The following is a 27,718-nucleotide window of genomic DNA, read 5'->3' on the forward strand; positions in this document are numbered from 1 at the left end:
ATCACAACAAAGCAATATAATGAATTCAATCTTCTAGAGTGGTGTGGCCGATGGAACTTTTAGCAATGCAAGAAATATTCTATATTATGCTCTCCAACAATGTAAAATACAAACTATGTGTGGCTCTTACAAACTGGCAATGTCAACATTGTAACTTGAACTTAAATTTAGATAATGTTACATTGAACTTAAATTTAAGTTAAATTCAAAGCACTACATGTGACTAGTAATTCCCACATTGCATAGCATATTTCTAGGGAGTTTTTGTTTTGCTTTGTTTTGTTTTAGGCCACACCTGCAGCATATGGGAGCTCCCAGGCTAGGGGTCAAATCGGAGCTGCAGCTGGGGTCTATGCCACAGCCACAGCAATGTGAGATCTGAGCCGTGTCTGCGCCCTACACCACAGCTCATGGCAATGCTGGATCCTTAACCCACTGAGCAAGGCCGGGAATCAAACCTGTGTCCTCATGGGTACTAGTTGGGTTCGTAACCTGCTGAGCCACAACAGGAACTCCCAGGGATTTTATTTTCCTTATTCTCTCCTGATTGTCTCTGGTTCCAAAGACTGGCACAGGGAAGTCCCAGCACTTAACACATTATGAAGTCCTAAGTGTTTCCTCTCCACTTGCGGAGGAACAGATGAGTTTAGATGGTTTTAGGAAGCTGTTTCTTTTTCAATCTCAGCCAGTTTTTCTGGTTGCTCAAAGAAGACCGTCTCCTTTGATCCTATCCTGCCTTTAATATCATCTTTCAAGCCTTTTTTTCCTAAGAAAGAACGGGCCTCAGACACAACAGTTGCCTCACAAGTAATAGAAAAGTTAATCACATTGCTTCATTTTCAGTGCATTTTTGTATTGAGATAGAATTCACAAACCATAAAATGTACCCTTTGAAAAGCGTACAGTGCTGTTTAAAATAGTCACAAAGTTTTGCAACCGTCACCACTCTCTAATTCCAGACCATTGTCATCAGCCCCAAAAGAAACGGCATATCCCTTAGCAGTTGGTCACACCCTCCTCCACCCTGTCTTCCCCGGCCCCTGGCTATCACCAGTCAACTTACTGTCTCTATAAATTCGCTTATTCTGAACATTTCCTATAAATGGGATCATGCCGTACATGGTCTTGGTTGTCTCCCTTCTCATTTAGCATATTTTCAAAGTTCATCCACATTGTAAGCATCTATTAGTACTTCCTTTCATTGCACAGCTGAACCATTTTCCAGCCTATGAAATATACCACTTATTTATGGCCACACCCTCAGTCTATGGAAGTTCCCAGGCCATGGAACGAATCAGCAATGCAGTTGGGACCTTCGCCACAGCTGCGGCAATGCTGGATCCTGAACCCACTGTGCCACTTGGAGGCTAAGGATCCATGCCTCCATAATGACCTGAGCTGCTGCAGTGGGATTCTTAATCCACTGTGCCACAGGGGGAGCTCCTGAAATATACCTCTTTTTGTTTAGTCATGTACGAATTGATGGACATACAGGTTGTTTCTTTTCTGTTGTTTGCTCTTATGAATCATCTTCTATGAATATCTGTGAACAGGATTTTTGTGTGAGTATAGGATACTTTTAGTTTTCTTGGATACATACCTAGGAGTGGAATTGCTGGGTCCTGTGGTAACTATGTAGCTTTTGGAGAAACTACTAAACTGTTTTCCAAAGGGGCCGCAAAATTTTACATTCACATCAGCAATGGATGTATATTCCTACTTCTCCACATTCTGGCTAACACTTGTTAGTGCCTATATTTTTTATTGTACCCATTCTAGTTGGCACTGACAATGTCTTCTCAGCAGATACTATGTATTTATACCTAGTGATGGTGACTGTATATTGGAAGTAGAGGTGAAACTGCTCCTTCTGTGAATTAATTTATATCAGGTACAAAAACTAAATCAAAAGTTCCCATGGTGGCTCAGTGAGTTACAAACCTGACTAGCATCCATGAGGATGTGGGTTTGATCCCTGCCCTTGCTCAGTGGATTAAGGATCCTATTCGACCCATAGCCTGGGAACTTCCATATGCTGCAGGTGTGGCCCTAAAAAGCAAAAAATAAACAAACAAAAACCGAAATCAGTTGGAAAAAAAGTATGAAATACATAGAAGTACTGATGCTGCAAAGCTTTTGAATGTCTGAAGTTTAGAAACTATGATTGAAGATGAGGCTTTGGGTTCCCCTTATGAGGGGTCTATAAACAGAACTGAAACCTGAAATCATGGACCAAAGCAGCCTGTGCATACATTTGCACACATACACTCAGATGTGTATGTGTCTATGTTGGACAAATGCTGCTTTGATCTTCTCCAATTTACGTGTACAAATGAGGATCAGAGATGCCGGGAGACTTACTTAGGGAGGGAGGCATAGACATGCAGGGGAATATCTGGAGCAAGGGTGCAGGCTTCAGAACTCCTACACCAGAGTCTTTCTAGAACTGCATGGAAAAGGCAGAAGTGTCACTCAGCCATTTCTTGTCAGTGGGGCCACCATCGGTCTCTTCCTGGAGAAAGGCTACAATGTCTAGCTCTCTTGGTCATTCTGTTCCCCTCTTAGTCCCCTTTGGGATTTGGACACCAAGAGCCCTGGATGAACAGGGCTGACCCCCCAGCAGAGATGGGGAGCCTGAAGCAAGAACTTGGTGGTAGGTGGATCCCTATCAGTTCTCCAGTTCCCTAGCTGATGTCCTCTCATGAAAGAGAAGGGCTAGCTCTCCCTAGGATGGCAGGAAACTACCTCCAGAATGGATGATGCAACTCTTGGGAACAGGATACACAGCCTCAGTCTCCTCCTATGTGGTCACCTGGACCAGAGAGGGGGGACAGACCCCATCCTTTCTGCCCTCTTTGGGGACGTGTGCAAAGGTTTAGGTTACACTCTATTGCAGTGTCCAGTTGACCTCCTCTAAAAGGCTGGGAGATGTTCTCCACCCAGAAGCTACAAAGCCACAGAGCCATGGCTGTTTTCTGCAGCAGAGATTCTTAAGTATGTTTCTGCCCTAGGGCGCTTTGACAACTGACTGAAAGTTAAAAACCCCTCCATGGCAAAACCATGTGCTCACAGTTTGACATATACTTTGAGGGGACATTTCCAGCCACCCCAATTAAAAAGCTATGCCCACACATCCTTCTGTAGGAACCCGTCCTTCCTTCTCAGCTCCAGAGAGAGGCAACTGGATCACCGGTGAGGGTTACAATGGGCTTCTCATGGGGTTGGAAACTCCTCCTCAGCAGCGGATCAGAAAAGACAGCTGCTGACAGCTGAAAATTCCCCCGCCTGGGTCTTGAGATCAAGTGACGGAATGTGCGTTTCCATGGCACTCCCAGGAACAGGTGGCTCCCAAACTCTGGAAAAGCACATTTCCCAGCTCCTGTATATTCGGCTGCACCCGTGGCCATGGGCATTTGAGACATGGAAGACTGCAGCAGCAGGTGTCTCCAAGACAAACCGGGGAAGCTCAGAAAAGTGGAGGCTTGAGCCAACAGAGAAAGGATCTCGAGACACTGTGTGGGGAGGGGCGTGGACTCAGGGACAAAGTATCTTGGATGCTGCCCCTGCCGCCATCAGTATTTTTTTTTTTTCATAGCATTTACTCCAACTGTAGTTAATCAGCTCCTATGTTGCTGTTGCTGCTCTGTTCTCTGTTTTATCTCTTTCTCCCATGAGACCATGAACTTGGCTAAGGAAGGAACCACACCTGACTCACTGGAAACCATTCTGCTAAGATCTAGTGGGGTGTCTTGCACACAGCAGGTGCTCAGTAAATGTCTGAGGACTTATTGAAAAAAGGCATTAGCCAGTCACACATCATAATCTTTTCTGCTGCTCTTTGACACACGAATCCTTTCATTCTATTTTACCCTGGAGTAAACTGAAACTCAGAGATGCAAAATAATCTCTGTGTGATAAAATCTAATAGAGGACAAGGCTGACTCTGGAACATATATCCATCTGAATCCAAACTCCTGAGTTATTCTCGTTATCACAAATCACAAAAAGGACACATCTAGTCCAAAGGGCTCATCTCAATTTCTGCTGAAATAAAATAGAGGGGAAATCTGGCAGCCTGAAAACGGAACTGTCCTATGATGGAAAATCCAGCCCAATGGATCTCCAGATGTTGCTCACAGCTCTGGTTTGGCAAGACTTTAACGTGCCCAAGACTGATTCCCTGTGGTTAAGCAGGTTTGCTTGTACTCTTGGATGAATTTTGGGGTCGTTAACAATTAAACACACATGCTGCTTTCCTCTAAAGCAGCACGAGCTACCAGACCCTCAGACCCAGACCCAGTGACCTTCATAATCACTGTGACTTTCTGTTTCACCACATCCCCTGAAAACCATCCTTCCTTTCAGGGCAGAATTCTCTAATCAAGCAAATGGAAGAAATGATGGCATGAGGAGTGAATATTCATTAGTCGACTGTGGCTACCTTGGTGTTGGCATCTCCACTTGAATGCACCCTGGCTGTCCTCTCTGTTCCCTCTTTCCCATCTTGCCCCCACTTAAGAACCTGTGTCCATCTCCCATCCAGCTTCCAGAGGAATCCTAGAATAATGTAAAATCAGATTACAGTGTTCTTCTCCTTGGAACTCTCCAGAGGGGTTTCCATCTCCCTTAGACCAAAATCTAAAACCCCCACAATGTCCTTCAATGCTGCAGACCACACACTGGGCTTTAAGTCCTGCTTCTTACCCTCTATCCATTAGGTCATTGTCCTTCTGACCATCCTGGTTCACCCCAGGCGTGCCCATCTCATGTCATCTTAGGGCTTCTGCTGTTGCCTCTGCCTGCACTTTCTTCCCTAGCCCAGGACATTACACAGCTGGCCCCTGCTTGTCAATCAGATCTGAGCTCAAATTCCACCCCTTCCCTTCTTCAACCATCCAAAATAACCCTCTTTGTCGCTATCATGTAAGCTGTCTTATTTTATTCATAGGCCCTACAGCCACCTGATGTTCTGTTGGTTGCCTGCTTTTCCCTGTTAAATCTAAATGGTATTACTCACCACTGCCATCCTGTTATCTAGCACACATTGCATGTTCAGTAAAGATTCACTAAATGAATAAACACACACAGAAACCAAGCAAGAGCCATCTGAATATGCAAACCAACCCCGCTCTGACTGCTGAAATGCACATGGCATGTCATGACCCTCACCTTGATTTTTGAGGGTCAGATCTAAAGATGGATGGGGAAGAACATTAAGGAGTAAGCTACAGATGGGGGAAAGGTCTTTCGCATTTTCTGTGCACTTTCCAACAAGAGCTGTTTGGTTCACCTTATCTCAAGGCCATTGGCAAGCCCAGTCCATGAATCTTTCTCCAAACTATGAAGGGGAAATGTTATGTTTTTTAGGATGTAAGGGAATTAAGAGACAGATGCCATTGTTTAAGAGAGAAAGCAGTCATTTAAATGGAAAACTGATCATGCATTGGGGTTGTAAGAGAAATATTCGGCCAGGAGTTGAGGGCTGACAAGGCAAGGATGATCTATCTCCCAGGCTCAGCTCCTGAAAGAAGTCTGCCCAGAAGAGAGGTTGATGTCTTGAGCAGCTTCGTTTTTACTTATTTTTAATTTTTTTAAAAGTCTTAATGAAGTATAGTTAATGTGCAGGGTTGTAATCTTTTCTGCTGTACAATACAGTGATTCAGATACACACACGCACACACATCTATTCTCTTTCAGATTCTTTTCCCACATAGAGTATCACAGAATCCTGAGTAGAGTTCCCTGTGCTCTACAGCAGGTCCCTGCGGGTCAATCATTCCATATACCTCAGGGTGCATATGCCAATCCCAAACCCCCAGTCCATCCCTTCACTTCCCACCCCCCAACGAGCAGTTTGGTTTTTAACCCACATTGTAGCCCTAAAACAAACATGAACCATGGCCAAGTCCTGTGAGAGAGTTTTGTGTTGCCTTAGTTCTAAGAACATTTGTGCCTTCCTGACAGTGATGGAATTGCTGCTTCCCTCAAAGGGAAGCTTAATTTCATGGCTCCATTTCATGGAACATGGAAGGAAAAGTGGGAAGAGAAATGCCCACTTGACCTCAGCCAACCCATCTCTGCCGTGGGATTATTCCAGTGATTCCTCCCCTTTCAACCCAATCTTCCTCTTCCCATCTGACTTAAACACTACAATTTTCCAGTGATCCATTTACTAGGATGCCCAGCTGACCTTGTCATGGCTGAAAGAAAGGGAAAGAACACAGGATGTGCATTTTGTTTTAAGATATCATCCTAGTCTTCAAGAACCTAACAAAAAAGGATATTCTTAAGTTTAGAAAAATCACTGATTCTATTTTAATAGACTTTTATTTTAAAAAAGCACTGGCTGGAAGTGATATAAATCCTTATGTGTAGGATGAGGGTATGAGAAGCTATTTTGGAAGATAATATGTGTAGAGAAAAAAAAGACCAGAGCTATAGACAGTGGTTTGAGGTGGTTATTTTGGGGTGGTGGATTTTAATTTATGCATATGTGTGGAGAATGTGGTGTGTGTACATGTGTGTGTGTGTGTGTGTGTGTGAATTTGTTTATGCTTTTCTGATTGCCACAACTTAGTGTGTATCCTGAATTAATTTTACAGTTAGAAAAATAGGTGACAATTATTTTTTAATGAATCTTCTTTTGGAAAGGAGCCCAAGAGGATGCCATAGGCTTCGATCAAAGACCAAACAAATTGGCTGTTTGCTGAGATGGGCACCAAGGTGAGACATGCTTCCTGTGGGCAGATAGCTCTGCATGAAAAGGGCCAGCAGGGCAGGATCTCAGCCACAGGGGAGGTCTGCTAATGGCTATCACAAACCCTGTAAAACTTAGCTCCTGGAAGGATTCCTGGCTTGAAAATCTCAGCCGACCTCAGGACTGCTCAACAATATTACGAATGGGCTCCAAGTACCTGGCGTCTAAGACATAGTTTACTGATGCAAAGACTGAGAGGTACCCTGAGCTGAATCCCTCAGACTCTTTCCTGGGAATTTGAAACTTGAATAGAGACCCACAGAAGCTGCTGGACTCTGGAGCTCAGTCACTGCATGTCAGGTCAATTTGGCTTGGTTGACACTTTTAAGACAGATAATTCTGGACAATTCTGAATCATTCTTGTTGTCCTATGCATGGCAGGGGGCCAGAAGCAATCCCCCCACTCCAGTGAAAACACCTAAAAATGCTTCCAGACATGGCCATATGCCTCTATAGGGGGCTGAGAACCACTGGCCTGGAGAGAATGGTCATAAAACTCGTGCCAGGGTCCCCAGTCCTGCCCAACCTCCTCAAGTCCCATGGCTTGATTTTCTTGCTTCCTTCTTTCAAATCCAAAGCTTCTGTGTGTCCAACTGTTTATGCATTACAACCTCGGAAAATAATACAAACACCTTCCCTATGATATTTTTGCTAAACTAGCCAGGATTAGGTTCCATTCCTCCAACCAAAGGGATTGTAGCAAAACCACCCATGTTCAAGAATCATCCTCCTGTTTCCTGACCTTCAAAGTGGTGGATCAGCTGTCATCTTTCAACCCAAAGAAATCCAACCAGTTCTGAATTCAACTTATCTGTGACATCAGAGCAGATCTGAGCACAAAAGCAGACATGAAGCAGGTGGTCCTGGGTCCTGGGCCCTCTGAGACCCTGGGAATATAGCACGATGTGTCAGCGACAAGACCCCTACCAAGTAACCCAAGGTGAGAGAAGACCATTCACCTAACAGGATGGGGGTGGGGACTGATGGTGACAAAAAGTTTAAAACTAGTGAGGGCCAATCCATGAGCAAGGTGGGAAGCTGGGAAGCATAGATGTCATCGGACACACGCCACATCCATCCTGGGAGGGAACTCTATACACTCCTCCTTAGTGAGGCTCTGACTTGCTGGAATGAAACACTAAAGAAAATACATGTGCAGGTACCACTTTATACTGGCAAGAATGGCCATCATCAAAAAGTCTACAAATAATAAATGCTGGAGAGGGTGTGGAAAAAAGGGAACCCTATTTACACTGTTGGTGGGAATGTCAATTGGTGGAAAACAGTATGGAGATCCCTCAGAAAACAAAAATAGAATTACCATTTGATCCAGCCATCCCACACCTGGGCATCTATCCATAGAAAATCATGATTTGAAAAGATACATGTACTCCAGTGTTCATTGCAGCACTAGATACAATAGCCAAGATACGGAAGCAACCTAAATGTCCATAGACAGAGGAGTGGATAAAGAAGATGTGGTGCATATACAGAATGGAATATTACTCGGCCATTAAAAGGAAAGAAATAATAGCACTTGCAGCAACATGGATGGACCTAGAAATCATCATGCTAAGTGAAGTCAGTCAGACAGTGAGACACCAACACCATATGCTCTCACTTACATGTGGAATCTAAAAAAAGGACACAATGAACTTCTTTGCAGAACAGATACTGACTCACAGACTTTGAAAACGTTATGGTTTCCAAAGGAGACAGGTTGGGTGGGGGTATAGGCTGGGGGTTTGGGATGGAAATGCTATAAAACTGAGTTGTAATGATCATTGTACAACCATAACTGTGATAATAGTCATTGAGTAATTTTTAAAAAAAGGAAAACAAAGAAAATACACATGCAGACCGCACTGCACACTCAAACCCCACAACTGTTTGGACAGATAAGAATCCCATATGCTTTGTATCACCTTCAGCAATGGAAGCCTTTTTATCCATTCCCCAGGCTGCTCCATCACCCTGCCGCAGGTAGGAGTTCTCATCCCCTGCAATGTAGATAGGGATGGGGTTCAACGGCTGATGACTGGGTGTCCTGTATGATGGGCCAACACATCCAGCATCTGCTCGGCCCCTGCACAAATCTTAGGCCCTCTGGCAGGCAGTACCCAGTCCCTCAGCTAAATCACAAGGGGAACCACCTGCCAACATGCCAGGTGTGAAACGAGCCCCAGCTTGTTCCGGTCCTTAAGCCCCCACCCACATTCCTGGAAAGGGCTCCAGACAAATGCAGGGCTGGCGTTTCGGCCAGTCTCTCTGAGGCCTGAGGAGCCGGCCTTATTGAGATGGTCATCAGACGGTCCATGTCAATTTCACATTTCCTGTCAAAAGCACCCGGAGAGCAGGCACCTCAGTGTTTACCCCTCTCGCCAGAACAAATGCAGAGCTGTTGAAGGGAGAAATAACACAGCCGCGCAGGAACAATAGGAGATGCCGCTTGCAAGCTGTCCGCGGCCCCTGGAGTACCTGACATGTTTGACAGAGAATGTGTGTCGGTAACATTGCTTGATTTGTGTTTAAAGGGAAAACAGAGAATGTGTTTCCAGGAGCTTTAGACAATGATAACCAAAAAGAAGGTCTTGTAAACAAAGCCACAAGGACTCCGTCCCAACAGGCCCCACCTCGGCCTCTGCGACCACCACGCCTCCCATTCTGATCTCCTCCCGAGGAGCAAGGCTTCCGCGGGTACCGGCGCTCCTGACAGAGAGCCTGGAGGCAGCGGGAGCAAAGAGCAGCACAAAACTGCGTTAGCCTTCTGCTCAGAACGGGTTGAGCAGGTGGAGACAAGCCTGGTCCCCCACGGAGGGTGGGGGGACAGCTTTCTCCAGGGCCATGCGGAAGGGCGGGGTCCCTGCCAGCGTGGCTCCGGAACCCGCTGCCTGGGCAGAAACCCTGAGTGCAGTACCCAAGCCCTGAGAACTGGTGCAGGCCTTTTCCTGGGCAGGGCCTCGGTTTCCATCCTTCCAGGAGGGTTTGGAGCAGTGGCCCAAATATTCTACAGAAAGTACCCAATAGAGGGACTAGAGGCTGTAGCAACAGCAGAAGTAACAATCACATAACGATTGCCATGTAATTACATAACTATAAAATAACTAGAATATAATTGTATAATTATGATACAGTGTATATAGTAACAATTATACATTACATCATATGTAATGATGCATGACATTACATATTAACATATAATGTGATCATGTGTATAATATATAATGTTATATATAATTATCACATAATACATAATATTGGATAATTATATTTCGCTTTCATATTATATAACATGATGTTAACATATTATGTAATGTGAAAATTTTTATAGTATGTAATGTTATATATCACTACTACATAATGATACATGATATGGAATATAATTATATATTTCACTTATGTATTATATAATATGACGTTATACATTAATAGATAATGTGAACATTTTTATAGTATGTAATGCTGTATATAACTATTATATAGTGATACATAATGTTGAATATAATTATATTTTACTTATGTATTATTAAATATGTCACTATATAATTATGTTAAAAAGTATAATTTAAAATTATATCATTATATGTGAGAGACATGTAATATGTGTTTTATATGTGTATTATTATATCGAATGCATATTATTAGACATATACAATGTACAATATGTAATAATCATAGAATTCTTACTGTATTATTACTTCTATTTTTTACTGAGTCCTTACTGGAGACCAAGCACCATCAGAGTCCCTTACAAGTCTTAGCTTGTGTGACCCACAAAGGCATCTTTGGTGTTGTCCCCATCCAGGGCAGGAGGACACTAAAGTATGGATTCAGGAGCTTTCAATGTGCCCGTGTAAAACAGAGAATACCACAGTACTGGGCGGATTAGGAGCCTCCTCAAGGTGGCAAAGCTGAGAGTCTAACCCAGCAGTCAGAAATCTGGCTTGAGAACTCACACTCTTAGGTCATGTCTATTGTACATACGCACATCAAACACTCAGTATTGCTTCTGTTCCGTAATGTGGTTGTGGTGGTGTTGCTGTGTGCTTGGCAATACACTGCTGATAAGCGTATTGAGTACTTTTTTCTTGTTCTTTTTTCTTTTTAGGGCTGCACCCAGGGCATATGGAAGTTCTCAGGCTAGGGGTGTAATGGGAGCTGCACCTGCCGGCCTACACCACAGCCACAGCAACACGGATCCGAATTGCCTCTGTGACCTACGCCACAGCTCACGGCAACACTGGATCCTTATCCCACTGAGCGAGGCCAGGGATCGAACCTACTGGTCAGGTTCTTAACCCACTGAGCCATGATGAAATTCTGCATTTTGAGTACTTTCCATGTGCCGTATGCTTTGGTTCCTTGAACTACCTCCCCAGGAGATGATTACCATTCAGCGAGGGGAAGAACCGTGCCCAGGGTCACACAGGTGAAGGAAGGAGATGAACCAGGTGGCCCACCACAGAGCTCACATCCCTACACCATCCTCCTGCCTTTTCCTTCCTAAACCACAAAGCTTCAATTACATACTGTAGGTGAAACACTCTACACATGGCCTGGTCCATAGTAAATGCCTGAAAACAAAGCAGCTGCTGTTGTTTTTATTTTAACTCAATGAAGGAAGCCCAGTAGGCCTTTTCTTCCAAGAAAATGACGGATGTATGAATTTATGATGCCGTCTGTGCAGAGGGCAGATTCTCCACCCCTTTTAAACCCTAACAAAGCCCCTGCATTGTTGGTCAACACCAGTTCCTGAATCCAGCTGCTCACAGGAAACCCGGGATTACCCAGGAGGTGTGCAGTTCCCCGGGCCCCGCTCCCTGACTTCTGATGGAGAAGATCTGGTGTTCAGAGTGGACATCTGCATTGTTAATGAACTTGCCTGGGTGCTGATCAGTAACAGGACTAGCAGAACCCTGGGTGCAGGAAGTCCTCCAAGGGACTCAGAGCTGGGTTTTTTTTTTTTAACCCCAAAGTCTCCTCACCAGCTGCCCAGTGCCAGTCGGCCATCCTGTGCTCACACATCCTCCCTGCCACTGAGTACTGACAGATGGGAGCTATTCTTATTATTTAACATTTATTAAGCGCCCACAGTGTGCCAGGAGCTGCATGGAACAGGGGTGTGGGTGGTCCCAAAGAGTCTGTCCAGAAGGCTGTGGCCACATGGAGGAGAGGGGATGAGCCTCTCTTTTTCCCTTCAAAATCCCCCCTCCCCCTCCCCCCAGCCCCAGTCCCAGCCCAGCAAGTGAATAAAGATTTGGGCAGGGATTCCACATGACTGAGACCTGTGCCTCCCACTGCACGTGTGTCTAGCAGCCCAGTCTCCCCAGGCTCTTAACTTCGGCAGGGAGAGAGGCTGTGGGTTTCATGTTGCCTGAGGTCATGAGTTAAGGCTGTCAAGGCCCAGGGTGGGGTACCCCCGACTGTGCCCCACTCTGTTCAGCTGCACCAAAAATGTGCATCCCTGGTTATCAGGAATCTCCACGGAGACCAGGAGCAGAGAGTTGCACACATGCCCACCCACCTCCAAACCCAGAGCATCTTCATACGAGAACAAAACAGCAGCAACCCAGGATATCAGCAAAAAACCATGACAACAGCGATGCTGGCCAACCACTATGGAGTTCCTACAAGAAGCAGGTGCTGCACTGGCTCCTTCATAAACATCATTGCATCAAATCCTCAGGGCTCCCTTTAGAAGTGGATGTGACTATCCCTGATGTCAAGTAGAGACAGCAGGTGCTCAGAGAGGTGAGTCCCGTATCTCACAGGGGCTCAGGTTGGGCTGAGGCAATTATGTCATCATGGCTGGACTGCAGAGGCCCTGGGTGGGGGTGGTCAGCCTTGAGCTCTTTTATTCCTGACACTGACTTTGGGAGGCAGAGACCCTGGGATATTAGTCCCATTTCACGGATGAGGAAGCAAAGGCTCTGAGAACCACGTTCCCAAAGTCACCAAGAGAGGGTCACGGCCAGACCCATGGGTCTGCAGCCCATTCTCTCCATTTTCTGATCTGAATCCTTAACTACGCTACCTCAGGAGATGAGAAGAAATAGCTGTTCAGAGAGCAGTGAGAACCCTGTGGAATGTGCCAGCCTCCTCCATCTTGATTCCCCCCATCTCTGGGCACCAACATGGATTAGAGAATGGAAGTAAAGGTAACAACTGAGGGAGGTGACCTTCTCCCAGGGCGGCCATGCCCCCAACACCACTGTGTGACTCTTGAGCCAGTGCGAGGTAGGACAGAGCAGAGCTGGCTGCTGCTTTGGAGGCAGAGCTCCTGTTGTCATCCTTCCCTACCAAAAAAAAACCCCAAAGACCAAAATCAGACCAACGAACCAAAACCACTCTTGCTCCCCTGGAACATACCAGAAGCCCTGTCATTTGGGAAAGATGGACAACATACCTACAGTGCAGCTGACAGCAGTAAAGACTTCTTGCTGGGTGGGGTGAGAGGGGCTCAGACTCTAGAGGGTTCTACCTTCAAGCAGTCATGGGTCACTTCTGACTCTATGGCCGACATTGTGGCCATCTAAGCTATCTCTGAGGACAGAGACAGAGTCCCAATCATTTCAATGTCTCCAGAGCTTAGAAGGGCTCTCACTGTAGAACCCATGGTCTGTAAGTCATTATCACAATGGATGAATGGATGGAGGAATTTCACCACAGCTCTGCCTCCTACTTTCATAAGCCTGAAGAACTCAAGCTAGAAGCTGGGCTTTGCAGAAGACAGTGGTCCCAGTTGCCCTGAGGAAAAGATCCTCCAAGCATTGAGTTTATTGCATCTGGACAGCTCTTAGGGCTCAGCAGTTAATCAAGTGGATGAGCCGGCTGCTTGTATGCGGGTGGGATGCATGTGTGATGGGTCTATCTTTAGAAGGGAGAGAAACATAAATAGGGGTGAGTTTCTTCATCCTAAGTCAGCCAGGGAAAGCACTTACCCAAAACAACCTTTAAAAGCCAGGGAGGGGGCTCTGCTTCACGATGAAAGGCTCAGATTGCTGAACACCCAAGCAGCAAAGGGGAGTGTGAAATCCACAAGGCTCTCCAGCCCAGTTTGCCCCATGCCAGCATATTATAAAAAGCATACTTGCTGATATAGCATGCCTTTAAAATGATCAAAATGACAGATGGCTGCTGCAGAAACACATCCTTTTTATAGGACTGCTATTAATCAGGAGAGATTGACAGTGTCCCTTTAATCTTTTAATTAAAAAAAAAAGTGCATCTCTATGCAACAGAATGGGGCAGGTTGCTGGCATCTTGGAGCGCTTTGAGACGATAGAAGGGCCACATAATTTCAAACTTAATACCTGGAGGGCTTTAGATTCTCTTTATATGTATTTCTTTTTTTTTCAGGGGCGCACCAGTGGCATATGGAAGTTCCCAGGCTAGGGGTCGAACAGGAGCTACAGCTACTGGCCTATGACACAGCCACACTAATGCAGGATCCGAGCTGCATCTGCGACCTACACCACAGCTCATGGCAATGCCGGATCCTTAACCCACTAAGCGAGGCCAGGGATCAAACTTGCGTCCTCATGGATGCTAGTCAGATTTGTTTCCTCTGAGCCACGATGTGAACTCCCGTGTATATATTTCTTGATGTACGTATTGCTAATGAAAAAAGAAGGGATGGGGTTGTCTGATGTGTGGAACCCCATCTTGCCTCAATTATGGTGCTACTCCAGGTTCTTGTCAGAGTGTCTTTACTTCCCTAGTCCATGGTGTAGAAGGTGGGGACATCTCAAAATTACCCTGGTAGGAGACACTACTCGTGTTAGTCTAGGTGGGAAGATGCTACATGAAACTGCCATATCTGCCTTGGATTCATCCGACCGTGAATGAAGAAGCAAGATGTACTTACTGGATGATAGTCTATTGCCTGGTGAAAATGATCACTGAGAAAAAAGCATCCGGATAAATAAGATGAGAAACACACCGATGTCTTCCCTGGGGAGGCTGTGGGCAAGGTGTGGGGGAGGAAAAGCCATGTTTGGATGTTTATAATCGTTTGACTATTGAGATAATTGTAATAGCTCTTAAAGAGTTGAGAACCTGGTTTTCTGTCAGTCTCGCATCCTAACTGAATAACAGGAATCTGACTGTTGCTTCATGTGTAGTCTGTCCAGCTCAGCTGGGGCTGACCCCAACCCCCAGCTCAATACGGGCCAGGAGAGTCAGGACGATTGATTTTTGGATGGACGTGGTCTGCAAGAGAAGCCAAGATAATTCCACCACCTGGGATTTTTGCAGCTGGGAAAGAGACATGCTAAGATTGGTTAGGATGTCAGCCTGGAATTTCTGGAAGCATCTTTGGACAGGGTGTGTTTATGGAAGAAGATCAGGTCCAGATAACCACTGTCGAGTCATAGGGAGGCAAGATTTCAGCTGCTGGAAGTGCTGAATTGAATGGTGCCTGAAGCTGGACACTTTCACTTCCCCCTCTAACCAATAAGAATTTGGTTGCTGTCACCTTAAGATAAAAGAGTTCTGATTAAACACATCACCTCTCTCTTCAGAACAATATAAACAACATATATAAATATTTGTATATATGCATATATATGTATATACACACATAAGGCAGACCTTTCCCATATATTAGAATAAAAGATTCATATTGAAAATGAGTCTTGTGTGTTTTCTCTTCTGACTCATCACCCACACTCCTAGTTCACCACCTGGCATACAGTAGGTGCTCGATAAATAATGGCTGATGAAGAGATGGACCTCGTTTAAAGCTCACAACCCCTCTGACAGACAGGTATTCCTGTTTTCATTTTGTCGCTGAGAAAACAGCCTTGGAGAGGTTAATTGACGAGCCCAAGGCCACACACTTAGTAAATGCCAGAGCCAATATATCAACCTGGACCTGTTTGACTCCAAATTCTCTTTGCCACCTCCCTGACTCTTTAATTTAGTCTGCTGTTGACACGGCCTCTTTGGCAGCACAGAAAAGTCACTTAGTGACTAAGATGGAGCAGCCTCAAAGTAAATGACGCCACCAGCACTCATATCAAGCGTGCATTCTGATTTCTTTCCCAATCAGCAGATACTCCAAACATGTAGATAACATTGCAGGGCAGCAATCAAGATCTGAAAATGGCTCCACCAGCCACCAAGCAAAATGAGTTTCTTTTATATTTACCCAAATGACCTGCACACTCCTGCCACCTTTCTCTACCTTTCTGTAGAAATGGTTATTTCTGGTTCCCCTTGAAAACTCTTCCCTTGATAAGTCTTGGTACATATACCTATGAAAATCTCTCATTAAATACATTGCCCAGTTTGATGACACGGACTTCTACTTCAAAATCCAGACTGCGAGGTTTGCTTGTACCATTGCTATCCACGTCAAGAAGGCATTAATCAGCATTTCTCTGCTACCATCTAGTTCTGTGGTTTACAAGTTGGAAAACACAGCCTTCAGAGAGCTGACTGGCTCAGAGAGAAAGGACGGCAAAGCGTGATCGAGGCTCAACTCCAAGGAATTCACTGTGCACCTGCTACATTCATAGAAGGGTATTTCAGAGCCCATTCCTATGTGAGCACACACAGATTCGGAACCTAGGAGTTCCATTTCCCAGATTCCTCCCAGCTCCTTTAGACCCACATTCTTTGAGTGTTTGAGACCCGGGTTTAAACAATGTCAAATCCCACAGTGACAATAGGGATTAGGGGTGATGGTTAAGTTCTAGCTCCATGTGTCCACCCAACGCCATAGATTCCAAGTTGTCTGCTTGGCTTGCAAAGGCTTTCTCCTCGGCTTCCCAGGGAATGTCTGTGGGTTCTCTACAACCGAACTCAAATGCCATCTTTCCCCCTTGAACCACCCCCTTTCCTACTCCAAGAGACATCCACCTCCTTCCTCTGTGGTGTTTTGACGAGATCTCCCATGGATACACCTCAACCATGGATCAGTGATTAAGAGGGAACGCTCTGGTCCACCAGACCTAGGTCAAAGCTCAGCCCTGTCACTGATAGCCCTTGTGACCTTGGGCAAGTAACCTTTCTCTAAGTGTCAGCATCACTTGTACAGAAAGGGCATAAGAGCACATGACTGTGGTCTTTGTCTGTGACCCTCGAGGTCACCCATATCTTAAAATTCAGATTTGGTTTTTTTTTTTTTTTTTTGCATTTTCTTTTCCAGAAAAGCATTTCAGTGGAAACATCGATTATGTAACACTCTCAGCAGGGTCTGGGACAAGGCTCTGAAATCAAACACAAAAATATTCCCACAGCCAAATATATGAATATTCACACCAAGTGGGGTAAAGAAAGTCTATAAATAGCCATGCATCATTTCAGGTCAAGTTTTCTTCCAAAATGCATTTTGGTGCCAAACTACACCCCAAAGCCCCCTCCCCTGCTTTTCAGAACATTTTGGAATTTAAAGTTATAGATAAAGGATGGTAAAATGTTAGGGTGACAGTAGCCCCGCTTTTTCATGGTTTCTCTATCCCAGGTTTCAGTTACCTCAGGTCAACCACAGCCCAAAAATACAAAATGGAAAATTCCTGGAGTTCCCATTGTGGTGTAGCAGAAATGAATCTGACTAGTATCCTTGAGGATGAAGGTTCGATTCCTGGCCTTGCTCAGTGGGTTAAGGATCCAGCGTTGCCGTGAGCTGTGGGGTATGTAGGTCACAGAGGCAGCTTGGATCTCATGTTGCTGTGGCTGTCAGGGGCAGCTGCAGCTCTGATTCGAACCCTAGCCTGGGAACCTCCACATGCTGCAGGTGCGGTCCTAAAAAAAAAAAAAAAAAAAGGGAAAATTCCAGACGTAAACAACTGCTAAGTTTTAAGTGTGCCATTCTGAGTAGTGCCATCTCACCCTGTCCCATCCTGTCCTGTCCAGGATGCAGACAACTCCTTGCCCAGAGGACCCATTGGTTGCTTAGTATCAGTCTTTGTTATCAGAGCACCTATCACGTTATTGCAGTTCTTAGGTGCCAGTGACCCTTGTTTTACTTAATAACGGCCCCAGAGTGCAAGAGGAGAGATGCTGGCCGTTCAGACTGACAAAGAGACACGTCTTTGTCAGCGTGCTTCCTTCACAGGAAAAGGTGAATGTTCTCAATTTCTAAAGGAAAGAAAATCATATGCCGAGATGGCTAAGATCTAGGATAAGAACGAATCTTCTATTTGCAAAATTTCAAAGAAGGGAAAAAGAAATCGGTGCCAGATTCGCTGTTGCACCTCAAATCGCAGAAGTTACAGTGCAGGATGAGGGGTTGGTTAAGAAGGAAAAGGTGTGAACTTTGTACAATAAGACGGGGAGGCCCATCCTCACATAACTGTCACTGCAGCACACTGTTAGAACAGTTCTATTTTATCATTAGTTATTGTCGCTTGCCTCTGACTGTGCCTAATTTATAAGTTAAGCTTTATCATCAGTATGTGTGACAGGAAAAAACATGGAAGAGGCAGAGTCCAGTACTGTCCACCCTTCCACCATCTCAGGTATCAGCTGGGGCTTTTGGGGCTTGTCCTCTCAGATAAACGGGGGCTACTGGCTTGTGAGAACAAAGAGAGATAAGAGATCCAAGTATTGCTAAGGATTGCCAAGTACTGCTAAGCATTGGCACATAGCAAGGACTCAATGAGGATCACCTCTCCCGCTTTCCTGTTGCTTTTACCGTGACATTGGATTTTGAATCTATAACATTCTCTTCCCCTGAGCTGTGAACTCCCAGGTCCGTGGCTCTAACTGCCACTTTTGTCCAGCAGGTGCCTAGAACAGTGCCTGATATGGGATATGTGTACAGTGAAGGAATAATTAAATGAGCGAACACATGGTGAGATGGATAGGGTTCTGTTTACACGATCCTTCGTCTAGGAAAACAGTCGCCTGACCTGATCTGTAATAACTGGATGAGATGAGAATGACATGTCCTGGTGTGACGAATGATCTAGCTATGGTGCGCAAAGGGCATAATTGCTGGACAAACATCTAGAGCGAGGGGCTCAGGTCTGAATGTGAATCCAGAGCCAAGGGCTCACCAGATCCAAACACTAACCAGACTAGTTAGAGACAGAGGTGTTGTCTGGATGATATTATTTGGCATTGTGTGGCCATGGTCCATGGCTGGGGAACATCCTCTCGGTGGCTTCTTGGACTTGAAATGGGTCTGGTTGGAAATGGAGAAGTAAACAGAGGTTCAGTGGGAACAGGCATTGGTTCTTATCCAGAGATAACAAGATTAAGATCTTCAGCCATGGAGGAAGAGATGCTCACACACTGCACTTGGTAATACTTGCCCTCTTCCTCTTCTGCTTCTCCCTACTCATGAAACTGTCCACACTGCTTCAGCTCAATACCCACCACCCCCCCCAGCCACTCTGCCATTCTTTACAGGGCTAGAAGGAAAAAAGTCTATCCATCTTGATGTATATTCAACAAATTCAGACATCAAATGGTGCATTCTGGAGATCCATTATGGCAAACACTCTAGTTTTTCCAGGCGAGGGCAATTGGGCTCCGTCATCACTATTGACTCTGCTCTTGGGACAAAAGACCCCAGTGAGTAACATTCTCTAGAAGTATTAGGAAACACCTTCACTCACAGCCTTGGCAGGATGAGGTGATACTCTCTTGAAAGACTCTTATGATGTCCAATCAATTATTTTTTGTTTAATTGAGCAGACAAAAACCAGACGATAAAAACAGTGGCACTTGAAAGGATTATGAGGGGGAAATTCTCATACCACAGAATCACTTGCTCTTTAGGTTGGAATGACCTTGAGAGGAATCTCAAATTCCGACACAACGACCCTTCGAAGCGGCCACCACTGTTCTGTTTGCACATCTCCAATCACAGGGAACTTATTACCGACAAGAGATGCACATTCTATCCTGGATCATTTGAATGTCTTGCTGATCAAGTTATGAAGATGTGAGTAGCACTTGAATTCCCTAAGGAAAACCCTTGTGTCTTAAAGAGTTGGGAAGAAACCCACAGGACCAACGAAGTGGTAAGCAAGCGGATACAGTCTACCAGGATGTAAGGAAGCATCAGCTGAAAGGCGTGTGTGTGCGTGTGCAGGTGCATGCAGGTGTGTGTGTGAGCGTGTTATGGTTTTTCTCATTTTGAGTTGCCTTTCCCCTGCTAGCAAATGATCCTTCAATGGAGTGTTTGAGTTCCTTGATGCCAGTGGATAAATAACACAGGCTGTCTCAGAAACCCAGAAATAAGGCCAGTCTCTCCTGCCCATAGCATCTCAATGTGATCCACAGGGGGTAGGAGAGGAAGAAGATGAAGGATGCCACAGCAGCTGGTCCAAGCCTCCCGCTGCACTGCTTTCCTGACTTACAGGTAACTAGTTACCAGAGGTGTCACTGGGGAAAACAAAGCATGATCTGGCGAAGATTTGCAAGTAAAATCACTCGTTCCTTCCAAAAATAACCCGATACGCTTCTCAAACGCTTTGCAAAGGAGGAAGAAATTGGGCCTCCCCAATTTCTCAGCTGGCCCGTGTGTCTTCTCATCTATCACTGGGGTAATACGTCCAGAGTGGCATTTCGTAATGACAGCAACATTCCAGCAAATCGATAGTTATTTAATTCCCAACAAGCTCTCGAGTCCATTAAGCCTGATTACATTCACCCATTTCAGTGGGTGCCGTATTTTTCCTACACCGGCACTTAATCTATAACAGGAACTTATGAGAACTTTCAAAAGCAATTTCAGCATCAATCAGCATAGAGTGAAGGGCACGATTTGCTTGTAATTATTTATCGGACGGGGCGGCAGAGGGTCTGACAAAATTCCAACAGATAACCTTCTCCCCAGTGGAAGCAAAAGACCTCCCTTCCAGTTTGCCACGGAGTCCTATTCAGACTCTGTGTGTGCCACACTGGACCGCTTATGCCCGGAAGGATGGAATAATTCCCATGTTGCTAAAGACCATTCTCCAGGCAGTCCATTTATTTACACATACAGTTTGAGAACCTCCAGAAATGAGCAACGGCCATTAATCTGGGATGGCAGAATGTTTTTGTTTGTACTTAGAATCACCGCCTGTATGGCTCTAATCACCAAAATTCTTATAGTTTACAAGAGGTAACGACAACATTCAAGAGAAAGAAAAAGAAAAAAAAAAAAAAAGCCTGTTCGATCAGAACCCTCGCTTAATTTTACTTAATGAATGAGGGTGTTGAAGAATTTTAAAACATCGTGGAGGAGAGCACAGGGTGAAGGAAAAAGGACATCCTAACTACACATGGTTTTTCTTTCCTGGAGAAACGAGATACAGAACTTATTACAAAGAGTAATAACCCAAACAAACAACAAACAAACCACAACAGGAAAGATCCAGGTTTCTTATGATGCCTAGGCTCTGTGAGATGTTAGTTTTCCTCAGAGAAATTCAGACACACCAGAGGCCAACACTTGCTTAAAAAGGCAAACTTATAATGAGGAAAATAAAAGCCCCGGAGATCTTATTGGTAGGCGATCTCCCAACAAAGAATTAATAGCCTTAAAGGTAAAACCAACACACATTTCAATCCTCCACTTCCTTACCATCAGTAAGATGTAAACAGCTGGTAAGGGATTTCTAGAATAATCTCTGAACTTCCTAAATTAACCATCAACGGAGTGTTCCTTTTTGCCTCCACTCCCCCGCTCAACCCAAGGTGGGGGCAGTCCCGGCGCCTCCAGGAAAATAGACCATCCATGTGGAGGAGGACATAGGATTAAGGCAGATTTCATACTTCTTCTATTTCCTGGGTGACCGCTCTTAACCAAGTCACCTCATGATCAGTTGCTTTGCCTCATGATCTGCTCTGGGAGACTGAGTCCCTCAGAAAGCTGGAAAGGAGAGCAGATCCTTTGCCCCGTGGTCAACCTCCTGCAGCAAAGGCATGAATGTTAAACAGCAGCCCGATCAATACAAGCAAATATAGCTCAACTACACCATTTATTCAGCCATGAGAGATGTCAATAGCCAGATTAGGGTGATCCATCTTTTTGATTTCCTACTGTCTTCCCACTGACTACACGAGGGCTTTTTCCTGTATTAAAAGTGTTTGCTTTCTCAACCATAAAAATTCCAATTATTACTCTGAGCGCGCTGGAGTTAAGTTGCTTGCTAGCAGTGGCCTTGAATTACCTGGATCAGTCCGGGGAAGTAGGGGGCTGCTGGAACAATCATAGGCACGCCATAGGGATGCAGGAGGACTCCTTGAGAAGGCAACATGCTTTACGGGAAGGTATGATTCCCTCGGAAGCTCAACGCATCAATGGAGAGTTGTGGGGGGGGGGAATCTAGGGACCCAACTTCTTCTGCACCACCAAGCAGAGAGCCAGGTCGCTTCCGTCAGGAGCCGAGCGCTCATCAACCCGGAGAGGGGAGAGAAAGAAAATCAGCATCAGCAACCCTTCATGTGAAAGGTTTCTTCCCAGACGACGAAGAGACACAGCAGCTGCAGAGTTGAAGCTACCAAAATGGAAGGTTCTATTTTGGGAACGGCTTGCCTAACATGACTAACCAAATACTCGTCGTTAATTTAGTTCTCAGCGAGAGTGAGAGAGACGGAGCGGCTGGGGCGGGAGGCGGGGGTGGCGGTGGTCAGGTTAGGAGATTGGGGCTCTTTCTGATGAATCTGGACCACAGGCGAGGCACAAAGTCTGAGTGGGATGCTTAGAGAGGAAAACCGAGAAACATAAATTGATACGGTTATCGGTTGCCACTCAAAACCTAAGGAGGGGAATGTGGGCAGCCTCTGGTCCTGATCAAAAAGAAACCAGGAAGATACTGCATCGAGTGTCTTATCCTCTGTCTCTCTCGAGTTTTAAAGGGGTGGTCTGTGCAAATAATACAGTAACACCACCGGCTCATATCTGCACTATGTGCTTTGCACACAGAGGGGAGTTAAATTATTTACATGTGTTTTGTAATTTCATTCTCACACGTCTCCCACGTAGCTACAATCCGTTACAGGTCCACAGGGAAAATGAGGCTTACACTGGTTGAACACAGGGCTCACAGCCCCTCCCTTGTAAGAGGCAGTGCCAGGCAACAAACTCAGTTCCTGATCAGGGCACTATTTCCATAGAGTCTTTCTTTCTGTAATAGAACTTTGGAAGCCTTTAAAAATATTTTTATAACAGCCTTTGTCTTTGAGCTCTCTACTGTCACATATTAACATGCAACCTCTTAGTAAGAGATGGCTCCTGTTCCCAGAGGTCAAAGGCATAGCTAATGTACACCCAAACGACAGATATGAGAAGTACATTCCGGCGAATATTTGACATCCTTCTAATGTTTGAAAATATCCAAACACCTGACTACTGCCTGGGATACAGTAGTTACATGGGAATAGATGAAATCCTATGGGATTTCCTGAGTGGGAATTCCACTGACTTGTGGGTCCTACCTAAGAGCTGTGTGACATTGAACAAGTTGCTGAGCATCTCTGAACTTCAGTTTCTTCCTATGGAAAACAAGACCACAACAGGCCCTACCTCACAGGGTTTTGTGACAAGTGAAGTGGTTGGCATCATTATCATGATGGGCACAATACATGATGTGTATAATTTTTGCCACTCTCATCCTAGGTTTCCTGTTTTTCTACCGATGCCTGCTACAAGCACGTCTTTGAGTTCAGATCGAAGGCGCAGAGAGCATTCAAATTGCCACGCTTTTAATCTGCCTATCTGGAAAGCACGTGGGCGTGCAGAGAGTTCCCTGATTTTGAGAGCAGGAAGAAAGTCCACTCAACTCATGTTCAAGGCCAGGGATCACGGAAAAATCACCTTCAAACCCAGCATCTGCCTGCCACATTCCACCTCTAACTCGAAACAGGACATGGGATATAGATTCTGTCGAAACTGGGAGAGCTTCAGAAACCGCAAAACATATTCAGCTATCGGCTTTTTCTAAATCCAAATGTCAATTCCTCCACTTTTAGATCGCCAAGGTGTTTTTACACTACACTAATTTTAGTTGCTTGATTTAGCTGCATAATTACATTTCTAGATAACGATACCGGACAGCGTTTGGCAGAGAATTCAATTATTTAAGGCTGCATTTTGGCCATCTTGACAAGGTTTCTCTGTAATTGATTCTCAGGTATCAAAGTGGCCACGTTGTTACGATTCGGAGAGCTCCAGGAACAGCTGCGAGTTGACCCCTCTTACTTAACAGCCTGATACTGTTGCTAACTTTAGCTTTTGACTCTGACTTTCAACACTGTGCTTCTGAGAAGTTACCAGGGGGGGACAGCGGGGTGGCCATGAGACAGCTTCCGGGGGCGGGTGAGGGGGGTAGGTTTCCTCATTTTGGTAAGGTCTGAGGCGGAATGAATTATGTCTCTGGTGTTATAAAGCGGAAAGACTGCTGGACCAGGAGGCGGGACACTTAATTCAATCACAAAGGCCAGAAATGCACATGTTTAGACTTTGTGTCCTGAACGTAGTATAGAAGTGACAAGACCCACTCACCCTTCACCAGGAGTGTTCCCGGCAGCAGAATGGTTAGAGTATTTTGGAAACTGTAGAGTTACAGGAGTACAAAAGATTATTCTATGTATGACTATGTTGCTTTTTAACATATTTCAGAAATATGTTACAGGTAGGCTTGGAAATATTCCGGGTTGGACCCCAGACCCCATGATGAAATGATTATCACAATAAAGCAAGTGACACACATTTTTGTCCTCCCACTGCACCTAAAAGTTGTGTTTTCACTATACTGTAGTCTATTAAGTGTGTGATAGCATTAGTTCTTAAAAAAAAAAAAAGTACAGCTTCATTTAAAAATACTTGATAGGAGTTCCCGTTGTGGTACAGCGGAAATGAATCTGACTAGTGTCCACGAGGATGCAGGTTCTATCCCTGGCCTCACTCAGTGGGCTAAGAATCTGGTGCTGCTATGAGCTGTGGTGTAGGTTGCAAATGGGGCTCAGATCCTGTGTTGCTGTGGTGTAGGCCAGCAAATTCAGCTCTGATTTGACCTCTAGCCTGGGAACCTCCATAAGCTACAGGTCGGCCCTAAAAAGCAAAAAAATAAAAATACTTGAGGGCTAAAATAGGCACTGCCTTCTCAATCTTCAGATAGTTAGAGTAGTGTCACCCAAGATCACGGATCAGATACCACAGCAAACAGAATAAGAATGAAAAGTTTGAAATCGTGAGAAAATTACCAAAATATGACAAGAAGTGTGCATATGCTCTTTAAAAAATGGTGCCCATAGACTTGCTTGACACAGATTTGCCACAAACATTCAATTTATAAAAAATGCAATATCTGCAAAGCACAATAAAATGGAGTATGCCTGTACATGTAGGACATATAGACATATATATTTATACATGTACATATAAATATATATCTATACATGTACATATAAATTATATATAATTAGCTATTATATATATATATATATATAGTGTTCTCTGTGTGTGTGTATGTGTGTGTGTATGCTCTATTATTTGCAGAGGGTATTTTCTCTTTTCTTTTTAAGAACTCCATGACAAAAAAGCTTTTCTGCTCCTGAGTAATGAGTATCCCTTTCCCTCTCTCTGAAAATAAAACTTAATGGTTTTGTGACCCTTTTCACTTGGACTGCCAGGAAGCTCTGAGCCCAATAAGAGGTTCACCTCTGTCCATTTCATTGGTCTTTACTGACTGCATATTTGTGTTTTCATCTTTCTGTTCTCACCACCCCTGATCCGGTTATTCACATTTTTCTCTGCTTCTCATTTTATATCTATATTTCACTGTCGTCTATGACTATAGGAGTCATGTCTGTGAAATGGTATAAATGAAATGTATCTTTGTTCTAAATCCACTACCAAAATGTTATGCAACAATAAAACAAAAATAAATGAAAACCGCTAAGCAAAACCTCTTTTTTCTTTTTTTTTTTTTTTTTGTCTTTTTTTTTTGCCATTTCTTGGGCCGCTCTCGCGGCATATGGAGGTTCCCAGGCTAGGGTCTAATCGGAGCTATAGCCACCGGCCTACGCCAGAGCCACAGCAGCGCGGGATCCGAGCCGCGTCTGTGACCTACACCACAGGTCACGGCCACGCCGGATCGTTAACCCACTAAGCAAAGCCAGGGATCGAACCCGCAACCTCACGTGTTCCTAGGTGGATTCGTTAACCACTGCGCCACGACGGGAACTCCCTCTTTTTTTCTTACATGGGTTCCATTTTCATAAATGGGAAGCCTCTAGTACTACTGGACTATAATTCTTTCCTCTGGGGTCCAGTTCTTCCACTAAAAGGCAGGTGCCACATTCTATGCATCTTTGCTCCCCGTGATTCATGGTAGATGGTTAGCTACTCAATGTCTAGTGGATAGAATTAAGCTCATGATATTTTGCAGGAAGTTAAAAAATGTAGAATAAAAAAAATAAGACAAAGAACAGGTAAGATGGTTATGGCACCACCAAGGAAACATAGGTAGTCCCCCAAAATCGACTGAATGCAAACAAAGGACCATGTATCATTTCCACTCTGGCCATCACCGGCAGAGGATGGCAAGATTTTTTCTATAAAAGGGAAGGGGACAAATGTTTTAGGTGCCATGGACCTTAAACTACGGGTTGCAACTACTCAAAATTTTTCTGCTTTCGTTTGAAAATGTTTCCAATAGGTGAATGTATTCAGAAATTTGAATTTCCTATAGGTTTCATGCATTGTGAAACAGCCTTCTTTTGATTCCTTTCAACCATTTAAAAGTATGAAAAGCAATCTTACCTCGAGGGTCCTAGAAAAACAGGCAAAGGTCAGATTTGGCTCACAGGCCGTGATTTGCTGACCCTTAATGTAGAGCATATATTTTATCCAAACCTCTGGAAGTCAGACTTCAGTAGAATCACAAGTATACACTCCTTTTTTTTTTGGTTCCCTTTGGCGTTTTCACTTACTTCTAGCTTTCCTGCCACTTCTGCCCATCATCCCTGTGTTAAGGATTTCCATCAAGACTTTTTTTTTACTTTTTTAGCTGCCCTAGTTCCATCTCATCCACCATCCTTTAAAAACAAACAGAACAAAACAAACGCCTCCCATCTCTCTCCACCTTTCATGATGACGCCCCATTCTTAGCTTCTGATCTCTCTTTTCTTTTCCTGGATTAGAGTGGTCCCCCCCACCCCACTGTCCAATGCTGCATCTCCACACCGACCCTGAGAGCTAACATGAGGATAACGCTGCCCACCACAGCCCTTCTGAATAGCAACCACACAACGTTTAAACACCCATGTAAGAAAAGGAAAGAGGACAGACATACAAGTGTTGGCTGGAGGTTGGGAAAAGGGGAGCATTCAGAGAAGACGGATCCCTGCCTTACGGATTCTATTAGCCAACATTGGCTGCAGCGTTAAGGACCAAATCCAGCTCATAGATAAGGATGATGATGATGATAATGATGATGATGATGACTTGTCTGTATTGTATAAAAAAGAGCTACTATTTTTATTTATAGTCTTGTCTTTTTTAGGGCCACGCCCATGGCATATGGAGGTTCCCAGGCCAGGGGTCAAATCAGCTACAGCTGCCAGCCTACACCACAGCCACAGCAATGCCAGATCCAAGCTGCATCTGCAACCTACACCACAGCTCACAGCAATGCTGGATCCTTAACCCACTGAGTAAGGTCAGGGATAGAACCTGCATCCTCATGGATACTAGTCAGATTTGTTTCTGCAAAGTCACGATGGGAAATCCAAGAGCTAGTATTTTCAAATGGAAGCATCTCATACAAATGTAGTCCTATAATATCTCTTGAAAGCCTAGACGATCTCAAGATTTTGGGGCGTATTTCCTTGGACTCCAAATCCCTGAAGTCTGGGAAGGGTCTGCCTCCTCCCAGATCAGGAAGTGTCATGCTACTTCCTCCCATGCGTTACCTACTTCCTGAAAAGCAGCCAAATGACCATTAAAACAAAACAAAAAGCACAGAACGGAGTGTTTCTCTGAAAACATTTCATCGTCCTGCTTATCTTTTG

General features: G+C 44.7%; 1 protein-coding gene across 17 annotated transcripts in view; it reads right to left on the reverse strand.

Annotated features, from left to right (window-relative positions):
* RBFOX1 (RNA binding protein, fox-1 homolog 1) overlaps positions 1-27,718 on the reverse strand; it is a 2,271,070-nt gene that overhangs the window by 365,327 nt on the left and 1,878,025 nt on the right. For 5 of the 17 annotated variants that reach the window (XM_021088073.1, XM_021088076.1, XM_021088075.1 and 2 more), the window contains exon 1: positions 21,874-23,323. The exons of the other annotated variants lie outside the window; for them this stretch is intronic. In XM_021088073.1, coding sequence (XP_020943732.1) covers positions 21,874-21,960 — 87 coding nt within the window. In that variant the 5' untranslated portion in view covers positions 21,961-23,323. Of the gene's footprint in view, positions 1-21,873; positions 23,324-27,718 lie in introns of those variants that run through there. 17 annotated transcript variants of the gene reach the window in all.

The sequence above is a fragment of the Sus scrofa genome, chromosome 3 (assembly GCF_000003025.6).
Source record: "Sus scrofa isolate TJ Tabasco breed Duroc chromosome 3, Sscrofa11.1, whole genome shotgun sequence".
Taxonomy (NCBI): Eukaryota; Metazoa; Chordata; class Mammalia; order Artiodactyla; family Suidae; genus Sus; species Sus scrofa.